This window comes from Heliangelus exortis, chromosome 2 (genome assembly GCF_036169615.1).
Source record: "Heliangelus exortis chromosome 2, bHelExo1.hap1, whole genome shotgun sequence".
NCBI lineage: Eukaryota > Metazoa > Chordata > Aves > Apodiformes > Trochilidae > Heliangelus > Heliangelus exortis.
Window position 1 is genome coordinate 146,587,169 of NC_092423.1, and position 23,808 is coordinate 146,610,976.

The 23,808-nt window shown below is 40.0% G+C and overlaps 1 protein-coding gene across 4 annotated transcripts in view; it reads right to left on the minus strand.

Annotated features, from left to right (window-relative positions):
- The window catches only part of TRAPPC9 (trafficking protein particle complex subunit 9), a 489,549-nt gene that overhangs the window by 440,412 nt on the left and 25,329 nt on the right, over positions 1–23,808 (minus strand). For all 4 annotated transcript variants that reach the window (XM_071738447.1, XM_071738446.1, XM_071738448.1 and 1 more), the window contains 3 exons: positions 21,629–21,845; positions 20,745–20,888; positions 2,492–2,618 (listed from right to left, as the gene is read on the minus strand). In XM_071738447.1, coding sequence (XP_071594548.1) covers positions 2,492–2,618; positions 20,745–20,888; positions 21,629–21,845 — 488 coding nt within the window. The remainder of the gene's footprint in view (positions 1–2,491; positions 2,619–20,744; positions 20,889–21,628; positions 21,846–23,808) is intronic.

Sequence of the window (23,808 nt, forward strand, 5' to 3'; positions counted from 1 at the left end):
ATAATTTATGTCTCAAAAATTAACATGATCAACATGAGCTCAAAGAGCTCTACAGGCCTGCAGCATGGTTATTTTCTAGCCAGCTGGACAGGTTTTATATTTAGACACAACTAATATTATGTTGGATTATGGATTTTTACCACCATGGCTTTTATAAAACTTTCAAAAGACAAGAAGAAGGAAAGAGGGGAACAAACAGCAATTCTTAACTGTTAGAAAATGTTGATGTTGGCTTCCTCACCCATGGCAAAACATCAGCCCCTGTTTTCAACAACTGCTTAAAGCTAGGCCTAGAAATAACAAGTAAATATAATCTGCTTGTCCCCTTCTCTCAGCATGCAAAACAGTGTTTTGTCTTAAACAGAGCCTTTCCCATGAAATAATGGGAAATATTGGCATCCTGTTGCCAAAGTTTTCACTGGCCCCTACCCATAAAATAGGATTCAATCAGCATTGCCCTGATCTTCCAGAGCTGAATTCTACCCAATATTCAGCATGAAGAACAAGAATCCATGCAGTATGATACATCTCTTCCATGGTTTAAAAGTTAACCAAAATGCAAAAACCTGAGATTAATTCAGATTTAACACTTCCCAGCTAAACAGAATGATGCTTTTTTTAGCACAAGTTAAGGGTTAGACTCCTAAGGGAACTTCAGCATCACATTTCTGCATCAATTTGACAGCCAAGCCAGAGAGATACTATCCACAGATTAAGTAAGGTAGTTTGGGGCTTCTATTGTATAATATTAAAGTTATTCCTAGAATAGAGATCCACAAGAGGCACGGTGGCTGACAGCATTTGTGCTCTCAGAACAAATCATTTTTCATGGAAACTTTTGCTCTAACATCTCCCCTCAGTTATGTAACTGAAGTATTAGAAAGGTCTACAGAAGTTTGCTGAATAAAATTCCAGTTTTTAAAAACTACCTCATTTTTCTTTCTAAAAATAAAATAATAAATAAATAAATAAATAAAAATAATGTTAAAAGTTGCATTAATGTTGTTGTCTAAAAACTTCTGGAAGAAGAAATATGTGCCTCCTTCATGCATGTAGGTGGGAACCTGCCTGCAGAATGCACTGACCAGGGAAGTCATTTAACACAGACAGTTACCTGAACTTGGTACTGGACAACTTTAAGGTCCATGGAAAATGAACCAATGCACTCCACATACTTCAGTAATTCAACCCATTCTAAATCTCAGTTAGGTTATAAAGCATTTGTGTCTTGGCTGCCAATATGATCCAAGATCATAGAATCATAGAATTGGCTGGGTTGGAAGGAACCTCAGAGATCATCAAGTCCAACCCTTGATCCACTCCCGCTGCAGTTCCCAGCCCATGGCACTGAGTGCCACATCCAGGCTCTTTTGAAATATCTCCAGGGACAGAGAATCCACCCCTTCCCTGGGCAGCCCATTCCAATGTCTGATCACCCTCTCCCTGAAGAAATTCTTTCTAATGTCCAACCTAAACCTCCCCTGGCACAACTTGAGACCTCTTGTGCCCTCTTGTCTTGCTGAGAGTTGCCTGGGAAAAGAGCCCAACCCCCCCTGGCTCCAACCTCCTTTCAGGGAGTTGTAGAGAGTGATGAGGTCTCCCCTGAGCCTCCTCTTCTCCAGCCTCAACACCCCCAGCTCCCTCAGCCCTTCCTCACAGGACTTGTGCTGGATCCCTTCACAGCCTCCTTGCTCTTCTCTGGACCTGCTCCAGCACCTCAATCTCCTTCCTGAGCTGAGGGGCCCAGAACTGGACACAGGACTCAAGCTGTGGCCTCCCCAGGGCTGAGCACAGGGGCAGCAGTTAAATTAGTCATAGAAATATGACTAATTTAACTCCATACATAAATTTTTTTTGTGAAACTAAAGCAACCCCAATACATCAGTCAACTCACTTTCCCACTGTAATATATAGCAACAACAAGGTGTTGCTCATAGGACTGATTGTATGATGTGCCTTGGAAACACAAGCACAAAAAATAAAACTTAGAACAGGACAGTGAAGATGCCAGCTTGAGAATGCAGCAGCTGGAAAGGAACAGCTACAAAAGGCATCAGTTCCAGTTGAGTTCCACACTCCATGGACAGAGATAGCATCCAACTCATGGAGCTTCAGTATGCTCAGGCACCTAACTTAAATCTCAGCTGCAACTACAAAACAAGTAAAAAATATTTTTCTTTGATTGTATCAAAAATTCTTGAATTATACTTAACCTCACCCCCCCAATGAAAAAAAAAACCACACCCAAAACCATCTCTCCTTCTGAAATTAAAGAACATACATATATATATAAAATATATATATACACACAGAGAAAGTATTTGCTGATCAAAGGTTCCATTTTTGCCCTAAAAACTTCTCAAAACAATGACATTTTGATATTTTTCCATGATAGCATGAACAACTTTTGTAAACAGAGAAGACTTCATCCTTCCAGTATCCTTTAACTTTGGACAGGTACTGTGGAAAAAAGACTATTTTGGATTCTTACCTCACAATGGGCAATTTGGTGAATGGAACAGGAGGTAACTTCAAACCATCTGGAAGAGTGATGAATTCCATTGTACCAGGGCATTTTGCTGTGTAGCTTTCCAAGCTCTGTGTTACATCTTTCTTTTCTAGAAAATAATTTTGTTTAAAGTAAAATTAGAAAAAAAGCTTCATACTTACATGTAAAAAAAGTTTAAGATAAAGTCACAAGCTAAAGTTTTACTTGGTTTTTTGTATTTATATAAAATAATACTAATGGAATGCCAACTGTTTGCATACAGTGCTTAGAGGTATGTTTCAGAAGCCTTAATGGATGCATCAAATAAAATTAAGTGGCACTTTTCTGGACTTCTCACAATTTTTGAAGTGTCAGCCTATACCTACTTTTTGTTAATTTTTTTCATTGTCAAGATAAAAATTTCTACAATTTATCAAGGAAATCAACATATCCAACACAATTGGCCTCAAGCATGTTAAGGTTACTAATAATAGAATTTGGGGGGGAACAAGCCTAGTTCTGAAATATTAACTGAAACAATATTAAAGGCAAAGAGAAACAAATTACTTGTGGTGTTACCTTGTGTTAAAACTAAAGAATTCTTAAAATAAATGTACTGTATTATGCTACTAAATCGTAACAACCTGAAAGAAAATTTTGTTTTTGCTTAAAAATACAAGAGCATTCAATAGATGTGTTATTTGGGTTGTGTTCAATAACCTTTAATAAATTCTATTTTCAACAATGTATACAGCTGCATCTCCAGAAAAAAAAATGTCCATTTGGAAAGATATGTGCTGAGCAGAAAATAATTTTTCTCAGATCAAAAGGGAGCCTGCAAACAGAAATAAGCCTGAGTGTGTGTTCAGAGAGAAGAACAGGACAGCTGAAAAGTTTTTGCTTATGTTGTTTTAAAGCACAGTGAACATTCCTCCACATCCATGCTACCTATAAAAATAACTTCAGTAATTAAACTGTTTCTAGAAAACACTTCTGATAGCAAAATACTCAACAGTTTTCAATGATAAAATTGAAAAGGGGAGAATAGCAAATACTGCTTTCAAAAAAAACCTGCTTGGACAAATGGATTTGGCTTATGCAGCAATGTTTTGAAAGTGAGGGGTACTTTGGGGTGGCTTTTTGTCCTGCTTTGGGCCAGGATAAAGGTGATTTTCTGTCTTGTACTTTTGCTTTTAGCTAAGTCTCCTGTAAGTAGCTGCACTTGCTGAAATTAACAGCAAGTTTCTCAGACAGTGTGTGTTTCTAGGACTGATAACACTTGATGTTTAGAGTTACTGCTAGAGACTGGTGTGCAGAGCCAAGGACACTGCTCAGCTCTGAGGAAAACATAAAGAGGTCCCACCTGCATCCCTCCTTTGGGGAGGAACGGACAAGATAGATGCCAGAATTGACCAAACAGAGGATTCCATCCCATATACCTCATCCTCAGGATAAATTGGAGGGATCACGAGGGCCAAGCCAGATTTCCTGCTTCCAGCTTCCGGCTGCCTGCCCTTCCTGCCTCCCTTCCTTCACCCGTTCCCTGTTTGCTTGGGCATCCTGGGAGGATTCCATCCCTTCCTCTGCCTGTGCTCCTGATCCATGCCAGCCTGAATCTGTGTGTTCCTGCCTCCAGCTCCCCACTGCTGCTGACCCCAGGAGTCCAGCCTGGACTTTCCCAGGGCTGCCCTGCAGCCTCGGTGGCGACGTGAGAGCTATTGGGGGAAAGGGGGGAGGAATGTGGTATCCATTTTCCTGTATATTTGTATATATTTAGTAATTTTTCCTGTTTATCATTACTGTTTCATTAAAGCTGCGTGGTTTAGTTTCCAACCCATCAGTCTCTCTCCCTTATTCTCTCTCCTTTCTTTATCAGGGAGGAGAGAGAGATTAATAGAGAGCATCTGTCATTCGGTTTAATTGCCAGGGCAGTGTTAAACCCTGACACTTTTATGAGAAGAGACTCAGAGTAACCCCCATGTCAGAGGGAGCCAGGTCCCACCAACTCCAAAATGGACCCAACTGCTGATCAAATCTGGGCCCATCAGCTGTGTATTCAAGAAAGGGTAAAAGTGCTGTGTAGCAGCTGTGAGAGGGAGAAGTGAGAAAAAGGAGAGAAATATACCCTGTAAACTGAAACACTGTCTTAGGCCATGAAGAACAAACATTAGTGAATGTTTATGTACTATGAGGTTACTATCAATCAAGTTTGTAAACTTCTAAGGCCATAAGTAGTCTTTCAAAGTAAATCAACATTCTCAAGGTCTTCTGGATTAAGTTTCGCCATGTTAACAACAAATTGCTTTGTTTGTGCCTGTGTTTCACTGAGTAGTCTTGAGTCACTCACCACATTTTACTTGGGTGGAGAAAATGTTCCAAAAAATACACTCTTAGAATTACACATACACTCAGAACAGTGCAGCACAGCCAGGAGTAGTAGAGGTTCAAGACTGAGTATTTTCATCAAAATTTCAGGCTACAGCATTCAGCTTATTTCAAGAAATCATCAAATAGTTTGGGTTGGAAGCATCCTTTAAGATCATTAAATACAACTGTTAAGCTAGACCACTGACAAGTCCACCACTAAATCATGTCCCTTAGCACCACATCTACACAGCTTTTTAACACCTGCAGGGACAGTGACTGCACTGCTTCCTTGGACTGCCTGACAACCTTGCCAGGAAATAAATTTTCCTTAATATCCAATCTAAACTTCTTCTGGCCAGGCTATGTGAGCAAGGGCACATAGTACAAGTACTACAAGTAGAATCCACTGAGATGGTAAACCACAAGGAATGATGAAGACAACAGTCCAGCATGCATTTAATTCTGCTTGAAACCAGACTTCTGTCATTCTAAAGAATCAGTTTTCATGTCCTAGTGTGAAACACTGTCAGTTGTTGTATTCAAAGTAAACATGCTGCCACTTCTTGTATGGATTTGAGAGTTGCAGTTTGATTTCACAGCAGAAGCCCAGCATCCCTTCTGCAAAGACAAGGCTGAAACAAAATATTTTTTCTGTGCTGGTGCTGTAGTTTATAATGTGCCTCAGCCAAGCCAGGTACCCATTTACTTTGCTCTTGACACTGCATCTCAGGTGAGATGCTAAAGGAATCTCCCTCAATAGGGAATATCAAGAAGAATTCATGATTTAAAAGAGCAAGAGCTGCAGGATCCTTCCCAAAACCCACTTCTGAAAGCAAATATTGGAGCCTTTCTCCCTTGACTGAGCACCTTTTCTACCTGGCCTCTGAGGTATGAATGAATGATACAAATTTCTCTGTTTAGCCAAATCTGCAAAGCCTAACAGTTGCCAAAAGCCTGCTACAGACTGCTTAGTTTCAAACAGCTCTAGAAGAATTTTCCCAGCATCTGTCTGGCTGTCATCATATTTTGACAAAATCAGAAACTGCACAGACCTCCTGAGAGCAGCTATTTAACTACTGAGTCTCCTGACCCATAGTTTAGAAACCTGTGACTGAAACAGTTATCACCAGTACTTATCTTTCTCTTTGCAAAGATGAGATAAAAACCAGCTACTCTTTGATGTCTTTACCCACCTGGTGTCTTCATGCTTGTACACATGTCAGCAGGAAAGCAATCACCACTTGATCCTCTGACCTCTGAATTCACCTCAACAGCTTTAAAAGCCTGCCCTGCAGCTGGAAACACTACTGGATGCTCTTGTGTAGGTACAGACACTCAATTATTGAGTGAGAAGTAATGGGTTATTTTCTTGTCTAGAATAGCTATGTTCAGGTTTTTTTTACCCCCAGTTTTTCTCCAGACTCATGGAAAGATCAGGAGCAGAGAAAGGCTGCAACCAAATAAAGCTGAACAAAGCCAGAGTCAGTATTGCCACTCAGTCACATACTTCTCAATTTGTTTAGTATAACCCCAAAGTACAATTTCCCCATTTCATACCAAATTGTTCCCTTTACCTTTTTTGGCTGCTTCAGACAACTTAAAAATTTGTGAGTATACCACTATTCTTGGTATTTTATTGCCTAATTATTTCATGTCAACACAATAAGCACTGAGTTTGTCACAAAGCTGCTTCAAACCTTTTTCTCATATGAGAACACAAAAGACCTGAAAGCTCCAGTTGGATAGTTAGAAAGCATTTCTGACTGAAAGCTACAATGTGTGAAAAAAAGGGAAAAAAAAAAAAGTCTTTCTGCTAGTTTGACTATAATGTGAAATAATATTTCACAAAATTGGACCCATTGAAAAATCAGACCAAGAAAGCAGGTCAGTTATAGAGAAACATTTTTAAGCACTTCAGTAAACATGATTTCAGAGTGTCACACAAATAGCATTTGATGCCTAGGCAGATAACAGAGAAAATTGGAACACAATTGCTAAAACTGAATGGCTTTTCACTTCAATATTTGAAAAATATTTAAATATCTGCATTCAGTCTCAGTCACTACCCATTGAAAACAAAATCAAATATTAAAAATACTTGTTCTCCAGTAAACAACTGGTTGATCTTGTTTTGGTCATTGTGTCCCTTGCAGAAAAACCTCCAGCAAAGTAGAATGAAGAAAGGGAACAGTTTATGTCTGATCTGTCACTTTCACTGGAAGAGAAACAACTTTCTGTTTCCTTATGCAACTTGCTAAAATACTGAAAAAGGAAGCTGGGAAAAAAATAGCCAAAAGCTTTCTGACTTCAATTGTCCTGTGGTGGTAAGTCCAGAATCAGAGTTTTAACAGAAAACACTACTGCCCAGGGTTCTTTTTAATGGTGTCTGAGCTTTTTTTTCCCCCTTGAAAACAAATATTCTGAGTGACCTGCCCTGGCCTTGGTCCTGCTCTGGCAGGGGGATTGGTCTCTATGATCTTCAAAGGTCCCTTTCAGCCCCTGACATTCTGTGATTCTGTTATGATCAAAAAGGAGAAGTCAGAAGAGACCTGGAGCCCCTGAGGAGTGGTAACCAGCTGGTCTAATCCAGTTCTCTGGAACAAAGTGTCAAACATCCTGAGAACTTACTGCCAGAACTTAACAAGACAGAGAAGTCAGCCTGAGAGCAGGAAAACCATGAGAAACAGTAGTTGCTGTTCCCAGGAACATTGCTCTTTCCTTCACAAAAAGCCAGAAAATTGCTTGGAGAGCCTTCTTACAACTAGAGAAAAACATAAGTCAGTGTCTGCTGCCATCAAGACAGTGTATTCTTTCAACTAAAAGATGATTTTTTTAAAGGCCACAAAATGCATGAAGACCCTCACAAAAGCTGAGGTAGAAATTGAGTATTCATGGACAGGAACCACTACAAACTTCTTGCCTTGAAGTTAATCCCTGGAGTACAGCACATATGCAAAGGTCTTTCAGGTAGTCCCTCCACTCTCATTTAGGAGAGATGCAGATGGAATACTGTCTTATTGCATACTCAACCTATTTGTACACTGAGTACATCACTCTTCACTACCATAAACAAGACAGTAATTTCAGTGAAGCACCTCAGCACGACTTGCATGATTAATCCACTAATTCAGTACTTCAGTTGGTTAATTCAGCAGAACTGAGCAGGTCTCCTCTCATGTGCAGGCAAGTGTCACCTGTTTTTCCATTACATCAGGTCTGATATGTTTTAGATGACAGCATTTTCTAGAGTTTTAGTAAACCAACATCATCTCTAATATTGTTCTGAAAAATACATGGAGTGAGTAAACATAACTTCAAACTGCTCAGAGATCTGATACTTGCACAAGCTGCTTTGAAAGCAATGCAAGGAATGCTGGGGTTTCATTTTAATGTTCTTTACTGCAATAAATCTCAGCACTCACCAATATTTTTATATTGCCCTGAGCAGCTACATTTCAGACTCCTGCCTGTATTCATGAGGTCAGTTGGACAGGAGAAGCTGCCTGACCAACTGGATGCCAAAATGACCAAGTTCAGTGAGAATTTATGGTCTCTTTTCTTCTTTGCCTCCTTGAGGAACTGTTAGCACCTACTTTTCCCATGTATAAACAAGTGTCATGAAACTGGAGCAAAATTAACATTTCTGATTTGTTCTCCACACCATGTTTTGTCAATGGACTCCAAAGCAATTCTTTGGGGGAAACAGGAAAGGCACTAGCAGACAGCATATTTTATGAATCCTGCTTCTCTGAGAAATCAAGGAAAATAAATGTCTAAATAAATACATTGGAGACTAAAACTAATAAAATTCAGTTTGACATGGAATACAGCAGGAAGAACAAGAAAATAATTAAACTATACAAGACACAATTTCTTGAACAGATCATCATGAACAGTATCAAGGAAAGTGACTCCATCCACACAAAGAAGCCAGTGAAGGCAAGGGGATTGTTATTTGCTATGTAATACCTCATCTTTGAAAAAGAAATTATCAGTTTTTCTCCTAGTTCTGCAGCAAAGGGGAGGCAGGCAGGGAGGGAGATAATCTTTTAAACATTAAAAAAATATGGAAGAGAATGCTTTTTTGCTTCTAAGATGGCCACCACAGAGAGACAGAATGGCAAGAGACTGACTAAATAGTCAAGCCTTCTATTACAAGATTTTTAACAATTATTTTTAAATCTCCACACATTAAGTCTCATCCAGTTTAAAATTCACAGCTAGCACAAAAATACCTCTAGATAAAAACTCATGAAAAATTGACATAGCTGAGGTCAAAGTTCAGAAATATGCCATTAAAATTTCAGTATCTAGCTCTGCACCGTATCTGGGAACTTCAGATGTCTGTGTAATTTGAATAGTACAAAAACATATTTTGTACATAAAAAATCACTATGTAAACCTCAGAACAGTATTAATGATTTTTTCACATTAAGAAATACCAGAAGACCTACCTTAGCATAAAGTAGATTAAGCACAGATAACTTCTAAAATAATAAAAGAAGTTTAGCACTGCTGCCAAGATGCTTCTGAGCAAAGGAGGCTTGATAAAAATTTACTGTGGCATAACTGCTAAACACATCCAGTTTTATATTTTGGGTGGAAGAAGCACAGAGACATAAGATGGCAAGAACTACATGCTAATTTCTGCAGGACATTTTTCTCAATACAATGTTATGCCAAGTCACAGGAATTTGGCCAGAGCATATTATCATGAATCAAGGTTTAAATGCCTCCTCTAATGATACACAGAGAAAAGACCTGTGCTTCTGAGACAAGAACATTTAAATTGCTTAAAAAACTAAACAGCTGTTTGAAAAGTTACAACAAAAACCTGTCTGCTCTCTCAGACTATATGTTTATAGTTGAGCTTTCCCAGCCTTTTGTAAAAACTTTTCTTCACTATCACTCCTAGATCATCATCATCATCATTTTTAAGACACTGAATATTAATCAATGGACACCATATGGGGAGCTCACCAAGGTACCAAATATTTCTTTTTACATATAAAATGCTAGTTTCAGTAGCAACCTTGATTCCATTTGGATTTAGGCTAAAGAGTGCAGCAGAAAGTCTCTTAAGTGCCATATAAAGTTGTTTGAATTTCAGTAATATAGCTACTCCTAAAATAGCTTCCTTTAGTATAAAAATATTAGCTCTTAAAAATATAGCACCAATTCTTCATGTCTACATATTGCCAATTATAGAATGTCTTCACCAAATCAATATTTTTTTCTGGAACAAAAACTTGGCAACTTGTATTCATTTGAACAGTTTTGTCTTTTTCCTCAATTAATCAAACCAAGCTTGGTCAAAAAGCAAAGTAAACCACATGGAGGTAGGAATTATGAGCTAAAGCTCAGAAAATTCATTCTGCTCATGAATGAATTTAAACAAATTAATAGGAAAGTTTTGTCATTAAAAAACGGAGAAAATGTAATCTAACAATATGATCACTCTTCTGTTTTACCTAAGAATTTTGATGTAGTTTTGGCTGGAGTTTTTGTCTGTACTTCAACACATATGTCTAAACAGCAGTAACTCAAATGTGAAAGACTTCCAGGTTTCTTTATAATCCTCTGTCATTTGGAACAGTCAGCATTTAATTCACAGTATAATGATTTTTCTTTCATTCAACAAATGACTTAAGAAACTATTGATCTTCATATTTTGTGGTAATCAAACGTATTATTTTTAATCACTTCCGCTTGTTTACTCAGCCTCATTTCTTTGTTCAACTTCAAAATTAAGAAATTTACTGATTTTGGATCAGAACCAGTTACTCAAGGAGCACAAGGATCTCAAGGAGACCATTATTTGAAACAGATAAACACATATAGATAGGCATTGTGGCTTTTTCCTCTTGGAGATCTTCACTTTCTCCATAGTCTGAAAGACACGTCTTTCAGGAAAATAAATTACACTTTTTTAATAAACAGTTTGAGTGAAGTTGTCTCTAGAAAGCACTAATTCCAGAGAGAGATTTTGAAAAAATAAACAGCCCAGGGAGTTTTATCCTGCTGCTAGTAATTTAAATTTAAAACCATTTTTTTTTTTTTTTTTTTTTCAAAAAAGAAGGGGAAAGTGTTGCAGATAAACAACTCCCAGCAATAAGAGCACATAACAGTGCTGACATTCTATAGCACACAACTGAAAAAAACACAAAACTGGATGAAATTGGATGGGGTTTTGAGCAATCTGGTCTTTGAGTAACCCTCCCATGCAGGGGGGTTGGAACTAGATAATCTTTAAGGTCTCTTCCAACCCAAACCATTCTATAATTCTATAAAAACTCATGGTACCATGATGCAAAAGAATGAAGCATTAAGTGGCTTCTGAGCAACTTCCTTTTACTTCATGTGCCATCTCAGAAGACTTTGGTTACAACCTGTCAGGAAGCATTTACAGTCAAGCTTTTTTAATATATTCATTCTCACACAATGTTGTCTCATTGCTATACATCAAACATAGATGGGGTGATGAGACTGTCTGATTACATTTTTTTATAAATACACACACACATACACTTCAAAATATACATACAGAGATTAGTTATGGCACAGTGCTGAAGCTGTAGAAAGATTTCCTATTAATGGCTAAGAACCTACCATGCTGCTATAAATATTCCCTGGTAATTACATGGAAGATTTCAGTCTCCCTCCTGAAATAATTTTTTTTTAATATTAGAAGATCAAACAAACTACCTCCCTTTTGAAAGATCTCTTGGTTAGGCAAAAAACCTGCAGGCACTTTGCCAGCTAAAAGACAATGCAGTGTGCTGGCACCAGTTCATTAGTGTCAGTTAAGTAAACCTTAACTTCAAATCAGTTTACATCAGGTTTTAATTTGCATTATATTCTCTCTCTAGTCAGATTGCAGCTTCATTCTCTATAGCCCTTAAAATCAGTAACTTTAACCTTTCTAAAAATTAATTTACACACTACAGAGGATCCTAAGGGGAAATGTACTACGTTTACAAAAGCAAAAGCCACAATTAATATTCTCAACATCATAATCTCATTCATTTATTGTTTCTTGCTATCTCTTCCAATAAGTGATTAATCAATGTACCAACAAAAGGGGGATTTTTTTTGGAATTGGGGAACACTGAATTAACTAAACCACACACTTAAATGCTCCATCATGCCTTGGAAAGAACATCCATAGAAAGAAGTCACACTTCAAAGAGATTCTAAATCCTTCCTATGAGACCAAAACAAATAACCAGAGTCAGGTGCAGACTCCTTGTCAGCACTGACACAGCCAGAGATGAGCAAAGGGAGGGATGAATCTGTGCAGAAGAAACACTGGGATGGCCAGGATCATCAGGATGACAAGGACACAGGTACTCATTTAATTAGAGCTGCTCAACTCAAAAATATGCAGAGACACACTTGCCATTTATAATTTCAAAATGAGAACGAAGGCAATTTAAGAAATCCCTTCATTGCAACTATTAGTAGTCAACTACTGGTCAACTGCTTAATTTTAGAATTCTTTTAGCATCTTTGAGCCTTACCTGGTACCCGAAATTTATTACTACTCATTTTTACAGTTCAGATCACAAATCAATCTTCCCCAAGTGTCTCTTTTTATACCCAAATTATGGTTTCATTTTGGCAGGCTTCCTGCTTCTAATACATCCAAAGAAGTTATTAACTTTCATGAGTCCAGCAAGATACTCCTCAAAATCTTTCCTGAGCTTCCTCTTTTCCCCTGACTTAATTTACTGGGGATGACATTCCCTTCCACCTTCTGTGTTTATACATCACGTCCACTTTTATAAAGTACATTTTTTTCCTCCCTCAATTCAATTTATATTGCTCTTGCTTTTTTCTGTTTTTTTAATTTATTTCCATGAAGAAGGAGAATACACTTCATGAGGAACTAATATGAAATCTTTATGCAGTCTCCATGCTAACAACCAACACACCACTTCTTTTAATTAACTTTTTATTCTTATGTATCTCTTCCTTTCAAAGTTGAACACCACTGTTGTGGAGGTTTATTTTAAAATCAGGCATTCATATTTGTTTATCATATGTTTTATTTCTAACACTTATAATCTTGTTTGTTGTGGCCTAAATAGTAAGAAAAGGAAAAAAAAAAAAAAAAAGAGGAGCATGATGGGAATAGGCAGGAGGAACAGCAAACAGAAGGGTGCAATGGCAAGCAACAGCTCAAACTTGAAAAATGTTCTCAAGAACTCTTGCTACAGCAGTCCAAAGTGGGAAAAAATGAGAAAATCATAGCAAGACATAAACAAGAGAACAGGATACAGTAACAAGTGGCTCCAGCAGTCCCTCAAAACAAGAGGGGCTTTTAGATTATTCCATCCTTTGGAGTAGCAGCAGCTATTTATAGTTTATTCTTATCCCTTTCATCAGTGAAATGCCATTTAGTCACATCTGTGTGGGGAAGTATAACTCCCCACCAAGTGCCCACGAAGCTTGATTTTGTTTTCCAGGGTGTTTGGGTAGAAGTTCAAGATGAAATTTTAATTAAAGATGCCCAGAAATTGAGGGTAGGGCAGTCTTTACTGCTGCCAATGTAGGTTTTGCAGAGGGACCTGGACAGACTGGAGAGCTGGGCCGATTCCAACGGGATGAGGTTCAACAAGGCCAAGTGCCGGGTCCTGCACTTTGGCCACAACAACCCCATGGGGAGCTCCAGGCTGGGCACAGAGTGGCTGAGAGCAGCCAGGCAGAAAGGGACCTGGGAGTCTGGATTGACAGGAAGCTGAACATGAGCCAGCAGTGTGCCCAGGTGGCCAAGAAGGCCAATGGCATCCTGGCCTGGATCAGGAACAGCGTGGCCAGCAGGTCCAGGGAAGGGATTCTGCCCCTGTGCTCAGCCCTGGGGAGGCCACAGCTTGAGTCCTGTGTCCAGTTCTGGGCCCCTCAGCTCAGGAAGGAGATTGAGGTGCTGGAGCAGGTCCAGAGAAGAGCAAGGAGGCTGTGAAGGGATCCAGCACAAGTCCTGTGAGGAAGGGCTGAGGGAGCTGGGGGTGTTGAGGCTGGAGAAGAGGAGGCTCAGGGGAGACCTCATCACTCTCTCCAACTCCCTGAAAGGAGGTTGGAGCCAGGGGGGGGTTGGGCTCTTTTCCCAGGCAACTCTCAGCAAGACAAGAGGGCACAAGAGGTCTCAAGTTGTGCCAGGGGAGGTTTAGGTTGGACATTAGAAAGAATTTCTTTCTGGAGAGGGTGCTCAGCCATTGGAATGGGCTGCCCAGGGAAGGGGTGGATTCTCCATCCCTGGAGATGTTTAAAAAGAGCCTGGATGTGGCACTCAGTGCCATGGGCTGGGAACTGCAGCGGTAGTTAATCAAGGGTTGGACTCTATGATCTCTGAGGTCCCTTCCAACCCAGCCTATTCTATGATTCTATGAAAAGGGTTACACATCAGGGCACTTACACCTTTGCATCTGGTCTAGCTGATAATTTTTAGAAGCCTGGTTTAATCTGCATGTTTCCTGAATATCCACATAGCAATTTTAAATTTAAATAGCACCAAGTAAATGCATATGCAATCTGTTCTATTAAAAAAAAAATGTATGTGAAATATTGCATAGTTCCTTCTTACAAGCTTTGGGAAAGAAAGGCATATCCTAAGTGTAGTCAGACAACACATCTGGCATCATCAACTTATGATCAGTCCAGGCTTAACTATAATTTCTAAAGATAAACAAGGTTTGGAGAATTTTTTTTTTCTTAGCTCAAGCTCATCACTCTTTGCCAAAGAGCTGGCAGGCTCAGCCATCACCTGAGCACAGCAATATTGAGAGGAGGATGGAAAGGTTCTGAAAGCAATCTCAGATTATTGGCATGCAGGCCCTGGTCCTCCAACTACCAACAATTCCAAAGCTGTCAAGGCATCAAAGAGATCTGCCCAGCCAACACTGACAAGTCCATCACAACTGATCTGAAGGATGAGGGGAACTGAAATAGCATTCAGCATAAATTCTGGCAGAAATTTTTCAGCTGGGATGATCTCAGCACAGGCTGAGAATAACAAACTTCTGGAAGGTGAAGGATTGTTTTCATGAGAAAACAGCCTGGAGCCAAATTCAGTGACCTCTAAGGTCTGCATGGCATGGATCAATGTGTCTGACATTTTCAAGTGCCAATTAATAGCCAGTTCTACAACAGGGAGAGTATCTTGCCACTGTAGAGTTGAGCATCACATCAGTGAAATTCAACCAAGGATATGTCTGAAAATTCAACATGGGACATTTGAAAAGAACAAAATCCTTTTTCTTCAGTAGAGCCAAGTTTTTGGCCAAGAGCAACCACACCATGCAGTCACTATCTGAGATAAACCATCAAAACAACTCCTGACCAAGCAATGGTCTCATAATATTAATGGTCTCCATATTATTTCTTGTGCAATGCCTGTATGGATACAGATAAAGCAGGCACACTGGAAATTAAAATCCATATATGTAATTCCCCCCCAATGGAGACTGATTAACTTTGTTGATAAGGTTTGCTTCTGAACATAAAATATCCAGCTACAGCAAGGAAATCCTCTAAGTCCTTCAGCATGGACCTCACCTGTCCTCTGAGTGAAGAGAATTGTCATAACAAGTTAAGTCTTCCACTAAAGATTTCATGTCTTTCAGCAGAATTAATGACTGTGGCCAGGGTGATGAGCATGCACTCTGGAGAAAGTGTGGAATAATTATTGGAGGTTACTTCCAAATTAAACACACAGTCACATTTTAAGGAAAGGTACAGCAATGAAGCAGGGTGGAATGCATCTAATATGCAATGAGTTTGTTCCATGGTAATCCCCTAGACAACCCCAGATATTGGCAACATCAGGAAAACTTGTGCTAACTCTAAGAAATTGAATTGAGGGTGGAACAGAGGGGAAACACCACGGCCAGGCTGTGTGGCAATTATGGGATCTGAAGGAACTATGAAATTGGTAATCTGCATATTTGATACCCTGGGCCAACAGTCTGTCATCTTTTGACAAAATACCATCCCTTAGGTGAACTTCACTCATTAGAATCTCATTATAATACCAAAACACACCTCCATCCCAAAAGCTACCCACAGCTAAGGGGTCAGCACCCCTCACTGAGCTGGTGCTCTGAATATTCTCCAGTCTACACCTTTAAAAGTGAAACAAGAGAACTTAGCACCAACCACAATAAAGGTCTGTAAGGCTACAGTCAGTCAAGCTCCACCTGTAAGATAAAATAGTATAAAGTGGTTTCAGAGAGGAGAGTTGCCAGGGAAAGATACCATTGCAGGGACAACCCCATAGCTCTGACCTCCAGGATCAGTCAATGGGCTGAGCTTCTCTTCCACCCCTTTGGGCAAGATTTGAACACAGGACAACACCAAGTGCCTCCCTGAGAATCTTAGAAAACTCTCAAGAGCTGCTTTATAATTCAGCATGTTTGTAGCCAGGCTGGATTACTCATAACTTAAGTACATGCACGTGCTTTGCAGACAGTGAATTTATCCCTGGCAATCCAAAAGAACCTGTGCATTTGTTGCTTTAAAAAATTACACTATTCATTAATCTAGCTGTGAGAGTTGTCATTGAACACTGAATTCCTTGAGTGTGCCTGTGATGGTTCATGTTAGGAGTGTCCCACAACTGTGGGGACCCACAATTGTGTCTTCAATATCTGTATTGAACACAATCAGACTATAAACACCAAACTGGGTATCACTCAGAATCTCAGCCCAGATACCCCCTGCTCCTCTAACACCTGAGGATCAGCTGGAACACAAGGGGGGTTTATTTTCTGCCAAATTTCTTTGCCCTTTAACACAACAGAGGACATGCCTCTATCAAAGGGGTATTTGCAATGAAGCCCAGGATCTCATTTTTGCTTTGCCAGAGCCAGAATTTCTTCATGACAAAGGCAAAAAGATAAATTGGCAAAAATGCTCAAAATCTTACACTCAGGGTACAAAAAAGGCCATATAACTAGATCAACAAAACTGGAACAAAAAGTGTGACTAATTTTTGCCAAGCTGTCAGACATCTGTGGTCATGGCTGTAGAACTCAGCCTTGTTATTTTCAGTCACTGCTGCTGCTGAAAAGACTCAAGGCAAAGGTCACCACAGAAAGACTCTGACTTCCATCATACCAACTATTCTGTCTTTCTGGTGATGAAAAATAAAAGTATACACACATGAGAAGCCATGTGGGTTGTCCTTCAGATTGGTAGACAACATGGCTCTGTTTCTAAATAATTTGTGCTAATCTAAGGAGTGATAAGAACACCAGACCAGATGTTTTAAGACACCAAAGGTAATACTACCTGTGCAGGCAATCCAGTTGGCTAGAGAAGCATCTAAAGTTACAAGAGAACTTAGACAATCATGTAGCCTGTATCCAAAACCAATAACCAGGATGTACAGAAGAAAAACATGGAATATTGTCATTTGTCTCATTACCTTTGGCCTTCTGACTATCCAGGAACAAAAGGTAGAACTGGTGTCAGAAGAACAACGTGTACCCTCATCAATAAAGAACCACAATAAAACACTGTTGGCTTGGGTTTTTTTCCAAGCATCTGATTTTACCCAAATCAAATGCAGCAGCATCATCTGTACACACAATGTTTCAAAAAGCATTAAACAAAAGAACAGATTTAATTCAACTTTGCAATTGCACATTTTAATTGCTATTTAAAGAAAAAGTGATTCTGAAGGGCTTGTTAACATTAAAACATAATGGCTTGAGATTAGAGAGCTTTTATGTCAAATTTGGTATCTGTTTGCTAAGCAGAAGACTGCATTTTACATATTTATGTAACTTAATAGCTGAATTTAGTTCCCATGTGGTTGAAATAGTGACTGATATCTCCCCTTGAAGGAAGGGGCAGGCCACTCACAACAACTACAAAAAGGTTGTGAAGCTGTACAGGGAGGGAATTAGAACATCCAAAGCCCAGGTAGAATTCATCTGTCTTCAGTGATAAAGGACATCAAGAAAACTTTCTATAAATGTATTAACAACAAAGCAATGACCAAGGAGACCCTCAATCCCTTACTGGATGCAGAAGGAAACACAGTAACAAGGGACATGCACAAATCTATGGGATGTGATGCACCCAAGAACTGGTGAGGGTGCTCACCAAGACACTTTCCATTATTTATCAGCAGTCCTGAGAGATACCAGCAGACTGGAAATCAGCCAATGTAACCACATGTAAGAAGGGGCAGATGGATGACATGGGAAATTACAGGCCTGTGGGCACCAGGGAAGCTGATGGAAGAGATCACCCTGAATACCACTGTGGGGTTCATGCACTGTGGGGTGATCAGGCCCAGTCAGCATGGGCTCACGGAGAGCAGGTCCTGCTTGACAAACCTCATCTTCTGAGACAGGGTGAGCTGCTTACTGGATGAGGGAAAGGCTGTGGATATTGTCTACCTTAACTTCAGCAAGGCCTTTGAGACAGTTTCCCACAGGATTCTCCTGGAGAAGGTGGATGCTCATGGCTCAGATGCACACATCCTTCACTGGATTAAAAAAATGGCTGAGTCCAAAGAATTGTGGTCATGGAGTTAAATCCAGCTGGTGGCTGATCACAAGTGGTGTCCCCCAGGGCTCAGTGCTGGGACCACTCCTGTGGAACATCTTTATCTGTGGTTTGGATCTTTATCTGTGGTTTGGATGAGGGGGGGAGTGCACTCTTAAGTTTGCAAATAACACTAAGATGGGTGGAAGTGCTGAGGGCAGAGAGGCTCTGCAGAGGGATCTAGACAGGCTTGACAGATGGGTCAAGACCAATTCTGAGTTTCAGCACAGCCAAAGGTCCTGCATTTCAGTCACAACAACCCCCAGCAGCACTACAGGCTTGGGGAGGAGTGAATGGAGAGCTGCTCAGCAGAAAGGGACTGAGCCAAGAGTGTGTCCAGGCAGCCAAAAAGGGCAACTTCATCGTGGCTCATAAAAGGAACAGTGTGATTAGTGTGGCCAGGGAGGAGTTCACATCCTTGTGATGTGATTCAGCCCTGGTGAGGATGCACTTTGAGTACTATGCACAGTTTTAGGCACCAGAGTATAGGAAGGACATCAAGGTGCTGGAGAGGGTACAGAGAAGGGCAACCTGGCTGATTAGGGGTCTGGAGAACAGGTTTTATGAGCTGGGGCTGTTCAGCCTGGAGAAGAGGAGGCTGAGAGGAGAGCTTATTGCTCTCTACAGCTACCTAAAGGTTGTAGTGAGACAAGAGTTGGCCTCTTTTCCCTAGTGACAAGCAATAGGACAAGAGGAAACAGGTACCAAGGTAACATCAGATTGGATATTAGGAAAAATTTCTTCAGTGAAAGAGTGGTGAAGCATTGGAAGTGTTTGCCCAGGAAGGTGGTGGAGCTGCTGTCCCTGGGGGTGTTCAAAAAACAGGTAGATTTGGTGCTTTGAGAGATGAATTAGTGATTACAGAGGTGATGGCTGGACTTGATGATCTGAAAGGTCCTTCCTGACTTTGATATTCAATGATTTACATGATGATAGTTTCTATTCAGATTTGCCATATTGCATGGTTGGAAATTTTAATTCAAGTACAGACAAAAGTTGTGTTTTAAAATAATTATCAAGTATGATTAAATTAAAATATAAGAAAATTTTGTTTTAAAAAGAAACCAGATGGTAGCCTCTGGATAGCCTCAGCATCAAATACCTGTCCTGGTTTGGGCCAGGATAAAGGTGATTTTCTGTCTTGGACTTTTGCTTTCAGCTGAGTCTCTTGGAAGGAGCTGCACTTGCTGAAATGAACAGCAAGTTTCTCAGGCAGTGTCTGCTGCTGGGACTGATCCCACTCGATGTTTAGAGTTCCAGCTGGAGAATGGGGTGCAGAACCAAGGCCACTGCTCAGCTCTGAGGAACATTTTGCCCTCTGGAAGGAGAAAAGGAGTCAAGAGGTCCCAGCTGCAGCCCTCCTTTGGGGAGGAACAGACAAGAGAAATGGCCAGAATTGACCAAACAGAGGATTCCATCCCATGCACCTCATCCTCAGGATAAATTGGAGGGATGATGAGGGTCAAAGCCCTTCCTGCTTCCCCTTCTTCCCCTGTCCCTGTTTTGCTTCAGCATCCTGGGAGGATTCCATCCCTTCCTCTGCCTGTGCTCCTGATCCATGCCAGCCTGAATCTGTGTGTTCCTGCCTCCAGCTCCCCACTGCTGCTGACCCCAGGAGTCCAGTCTGGACTTTCCCAGGGCTGCCCTGCAGCCTGGGTGGGGATGGGAGAGTTATTGGGGGAAAGGGAGGAGGAACCTGGGATCAATTTTCCTGGATATTTGTATAGATTTAGTCATTTTTCCTATTTCTCATTACTGTTTCATTAAAGCTGTGTAGTTTAGTTTCCAACCCATCAGTCTCTCTCCCTTATTCTCTCTCCTTTCCTTATCAGGAAGGGGAAGGGGATTAACAGAGAGCATCTGGTATTTGGTCTAATTGCCAGGGCAGTGTTAAACCCTGACAATACCATACACTCTTCTTTTCTGAATTTACTTTTCAACTCATATCTTCTCAGTCTCTTCATTACTGCACTTATGAAGGCTGCTAGTATTTTAAAATAACATTTCTTTTTATTCTAAGCCATGTGCATCATATTCTGAGCATTTACAAAGGAACTACAGCATTGGGCTTGAGGCAGTCAATCTACAGATGGGAAACATTACAGGAAATTTTATTTTATGTACTACACATTGAGGCCAAGAAACTAATATTTAAAACTAATTATACTGCATACATGATTTATCACTATCAACAACCTACCTCATGCATACACATAATTCCATGACTTCTGTGCTTTCCATTGCTTCTCAAATTAAGTATATTTCAAAACAAAGTCACATTATTTGGCTGTAGGATGGAAGAAAGTGTAAGTATCTTTTTTTCAAAAAAACATACCTTGATCAGAAAGAAAATCCAGCATGGTCTGTAGAAGGAAAGAGAGATGCCTGACACATAAGGCAGGGTTGCCCATTCTTCTGGAAGCATACACCAGCTCATGAAGCAAACGCATCTGTACTGCAGCCCATCCTCTGTGAGTTCCTGTAAAGCAAGCAGACATTTAATACTTTTTAAAGTGAGAAGTCACCACAAATCAAGCAGTTTTGGGGTTTTTTTAATATATTAATCAGTGATTTAATGACACGTATAAACATCACTCAGTTTGTATTGTACATCATCTGCATCTTGTACTCTAAAGAAAAATTAGGGTCTTTAAGTTCACTTGAATATTTTAATCTGGAAGCTATTTTTGTTGTATATGCTTGTGTATCAACTATTAAATTCATCACTAGAATTCAGAAACCAAAACTCTACACAAGAGCTTTAAGGTTTTGTATTTTTTTTAATTCCCTGAACAGGAAATTTACATTAGATTTCATACAGAAACTTCATTTTAAATCCAAATCAACCACTTCTTAAATCTTTTTAAAGACCAAGCAAAAGATCCTTAGCTTGCCTAAAGGAGGACAGCAAGCAGCACAGAACTTGCAGAAAGTGAACACTGTATTTACCAGCTACAAGAATTGCCACGCGTTCCTATAGACTATTTTTCCTTTGTTTATAACAGATACAATAAAATAGTAATTCAAATTACACATAGCACCTAAAAACTGCAAGACTAAGAAAAACTGAAGGTACAGTGTTAAAAGAACTGCTCTGTTTGCCACAATTACTTTCTGATAGGTAACTTATTCTGGCTCCATTTGAAATCTGCCAAAGAAGCACAGAAAGCCAGCTGAGTGGCTCACTGTGCTAATCCTTATTTTCCCAGAGACAATTACCTTTGCTGAAATCTTTGGGGTCCAGTGATAAGCTATAGCCAGGGAGGGTTTCCAAAAGCAATTTGTAGCAGGCCCTCCAGCCAGGTTCTGGGATGCTGGGTGCTGCACACTGCATGGCTGCTATACGCTTGAAAAATGCAGACTTGCGGTGGAAACCAATCCGTTCATAGAGCTCAGAAAGGATGCTGTAACGTTGGATTTTTTCTTCTTCTGAAAGCTGAAATTTAAAGGGGGAAGGGAATAGGGTTGGTTCTTAATTTTAAAAAGCCAAACAAGCAAGAAAAACAAAACAAACAAAGGAAAAAAACCACACAGACATCGCCCCCCATTTCCCCCGCTCCCCCACCCCCAAAAAAAATACAACCAAAAAAATACAAACCAAAAATACACCAAAAAAAAACCAAAAAAAACCTACAAAAAATAAATTAACAAACCAACCCCACGAGTTAAAAATACATAGGAGATGTATTTCCAGCACCACAGAAGTCAGTGATTTTGCATATACCCAGTCATGACAGTTTCTGCTGCCAGGAAAACCTTAGCTTCCTTCAACTTTAACAACTAACAAAAGCAATGAAGATTAACTTCTTTACAACTTTATTTGTCAGAAGTACTGAAAAATAAGTAGTCAGAACAGTCAATAACAGCAAAACAGCTCCATGTTTCATGGCAGATATTTACCAGGATATTCATGTGTACAGTAAGAACACAAAAATAGACCACAACCAAAATGTATTGTTTACCAGGTTAAATATTTTTATCATTTTAAGATTAAATCTGAGTATTGATCTTGACATCTCAGGCTGTGAAACCAAATAAACTCCTGTCTCCATTTTCATATGTCTCCTATCTTGCAAACCACACAATTTTCATTCCATGACACTAGACATACACAAGCTGCCAAATAGCAAGGAAAGATTTAGTGGAAGGTTAAGCCCTGTTAGACTTCAAGTTGAGACAAACTTGATGAGTAACCACCACCAGGTGCTTTTTTAGCTTATCAGTACATTGGCACAAGTCCCAGGTAACCATTCTTTCCCCTCTGCTTTGAATGAGTATGACAGCCAAGAAGAAACAGCAGCAGAAACTCTGGAAGCTACCAGATACTCCAAGTCTGCATCCCAGTGTGGAGAAATGTTGAGTTCTGAAGGTGGAGGACTGCTGACACCTAGTGCACAAGATCTGGAATGAACAGCCTAAAGCAATATAAAATATTTTAAATCATTCTGAAACTGCTAACAAGTTCAACCAAGGTGTTTAAAATGGCAAACTTCAGACAAAAATATTGCTGAAGGACAGAAATGGTGTTCAGTCTTCAAAACTCAAAGTATCAATGTGCATTCTGAGCACTCAAATTCATAGAATCATAGAATTGGCTGGGTTGGAAGGGACCTCAGAGATCATCAAGTCCAACCCTTGATCCACTCCCACTGCAGTTCCCAGCCCATGGCACTGAGTGCCACATCCAGGCTCTTTTGAAATATCTCCAGAGATGGAGAATCCACCCCTTCCCTGGGCAGCCCATTCCAATGTCTGATCACCCTCTCCAGAAAGAAATTCTTTCTAATGTCCAACCTAAACCTCCCCTGGCACAACTTGAGACCTCTTGTGCCCTCTTGTCTTGCTGAGAGTTGCCTGGGAAAAGAGCCCAACCCCCCCTGGCTCCAACCTCCTTTCAGGGAGTTGGAGAGAGTGATGAGGTCTCCCCTGAGCCTCCTCTTCTCCAGCCTCAACACCCCCAGCTCCCTCAGCCTCTCCTCATAGGATCTGTGCTTGAGATACTTAAAAGTCAAAAGATGATGGTCACAGTTTAACTTCTACAGAAATTATTAGGTCTTATAAATGAAGCTTCAAAAGATCTTTTATTGCTTAAATCTCAATAGTGCTAACAAAATAGTCTTTCAAAAGTCATTTCTAATTGTGGGTATAGGAATATGGGACAACCTAAAGAAGCCTGAAGTCTTCAGAAGGCACCATGCTGTTATCTGATAGCTCTAATCTTTGTGCTTCAGGAGATGGAGAGACACAGACTACCAAATCATTCATTCATGGAGGCATTTGCTTTATCCTGTGAGGTATTTTTTTCTGCTGTTGAAAACTGGTTATGCTGATGTTCTACCTGCAAAAGGAAAACACTGTCCTGCAGTGTGTTCCCCTAATTTATCACACCCTGCTTTGTG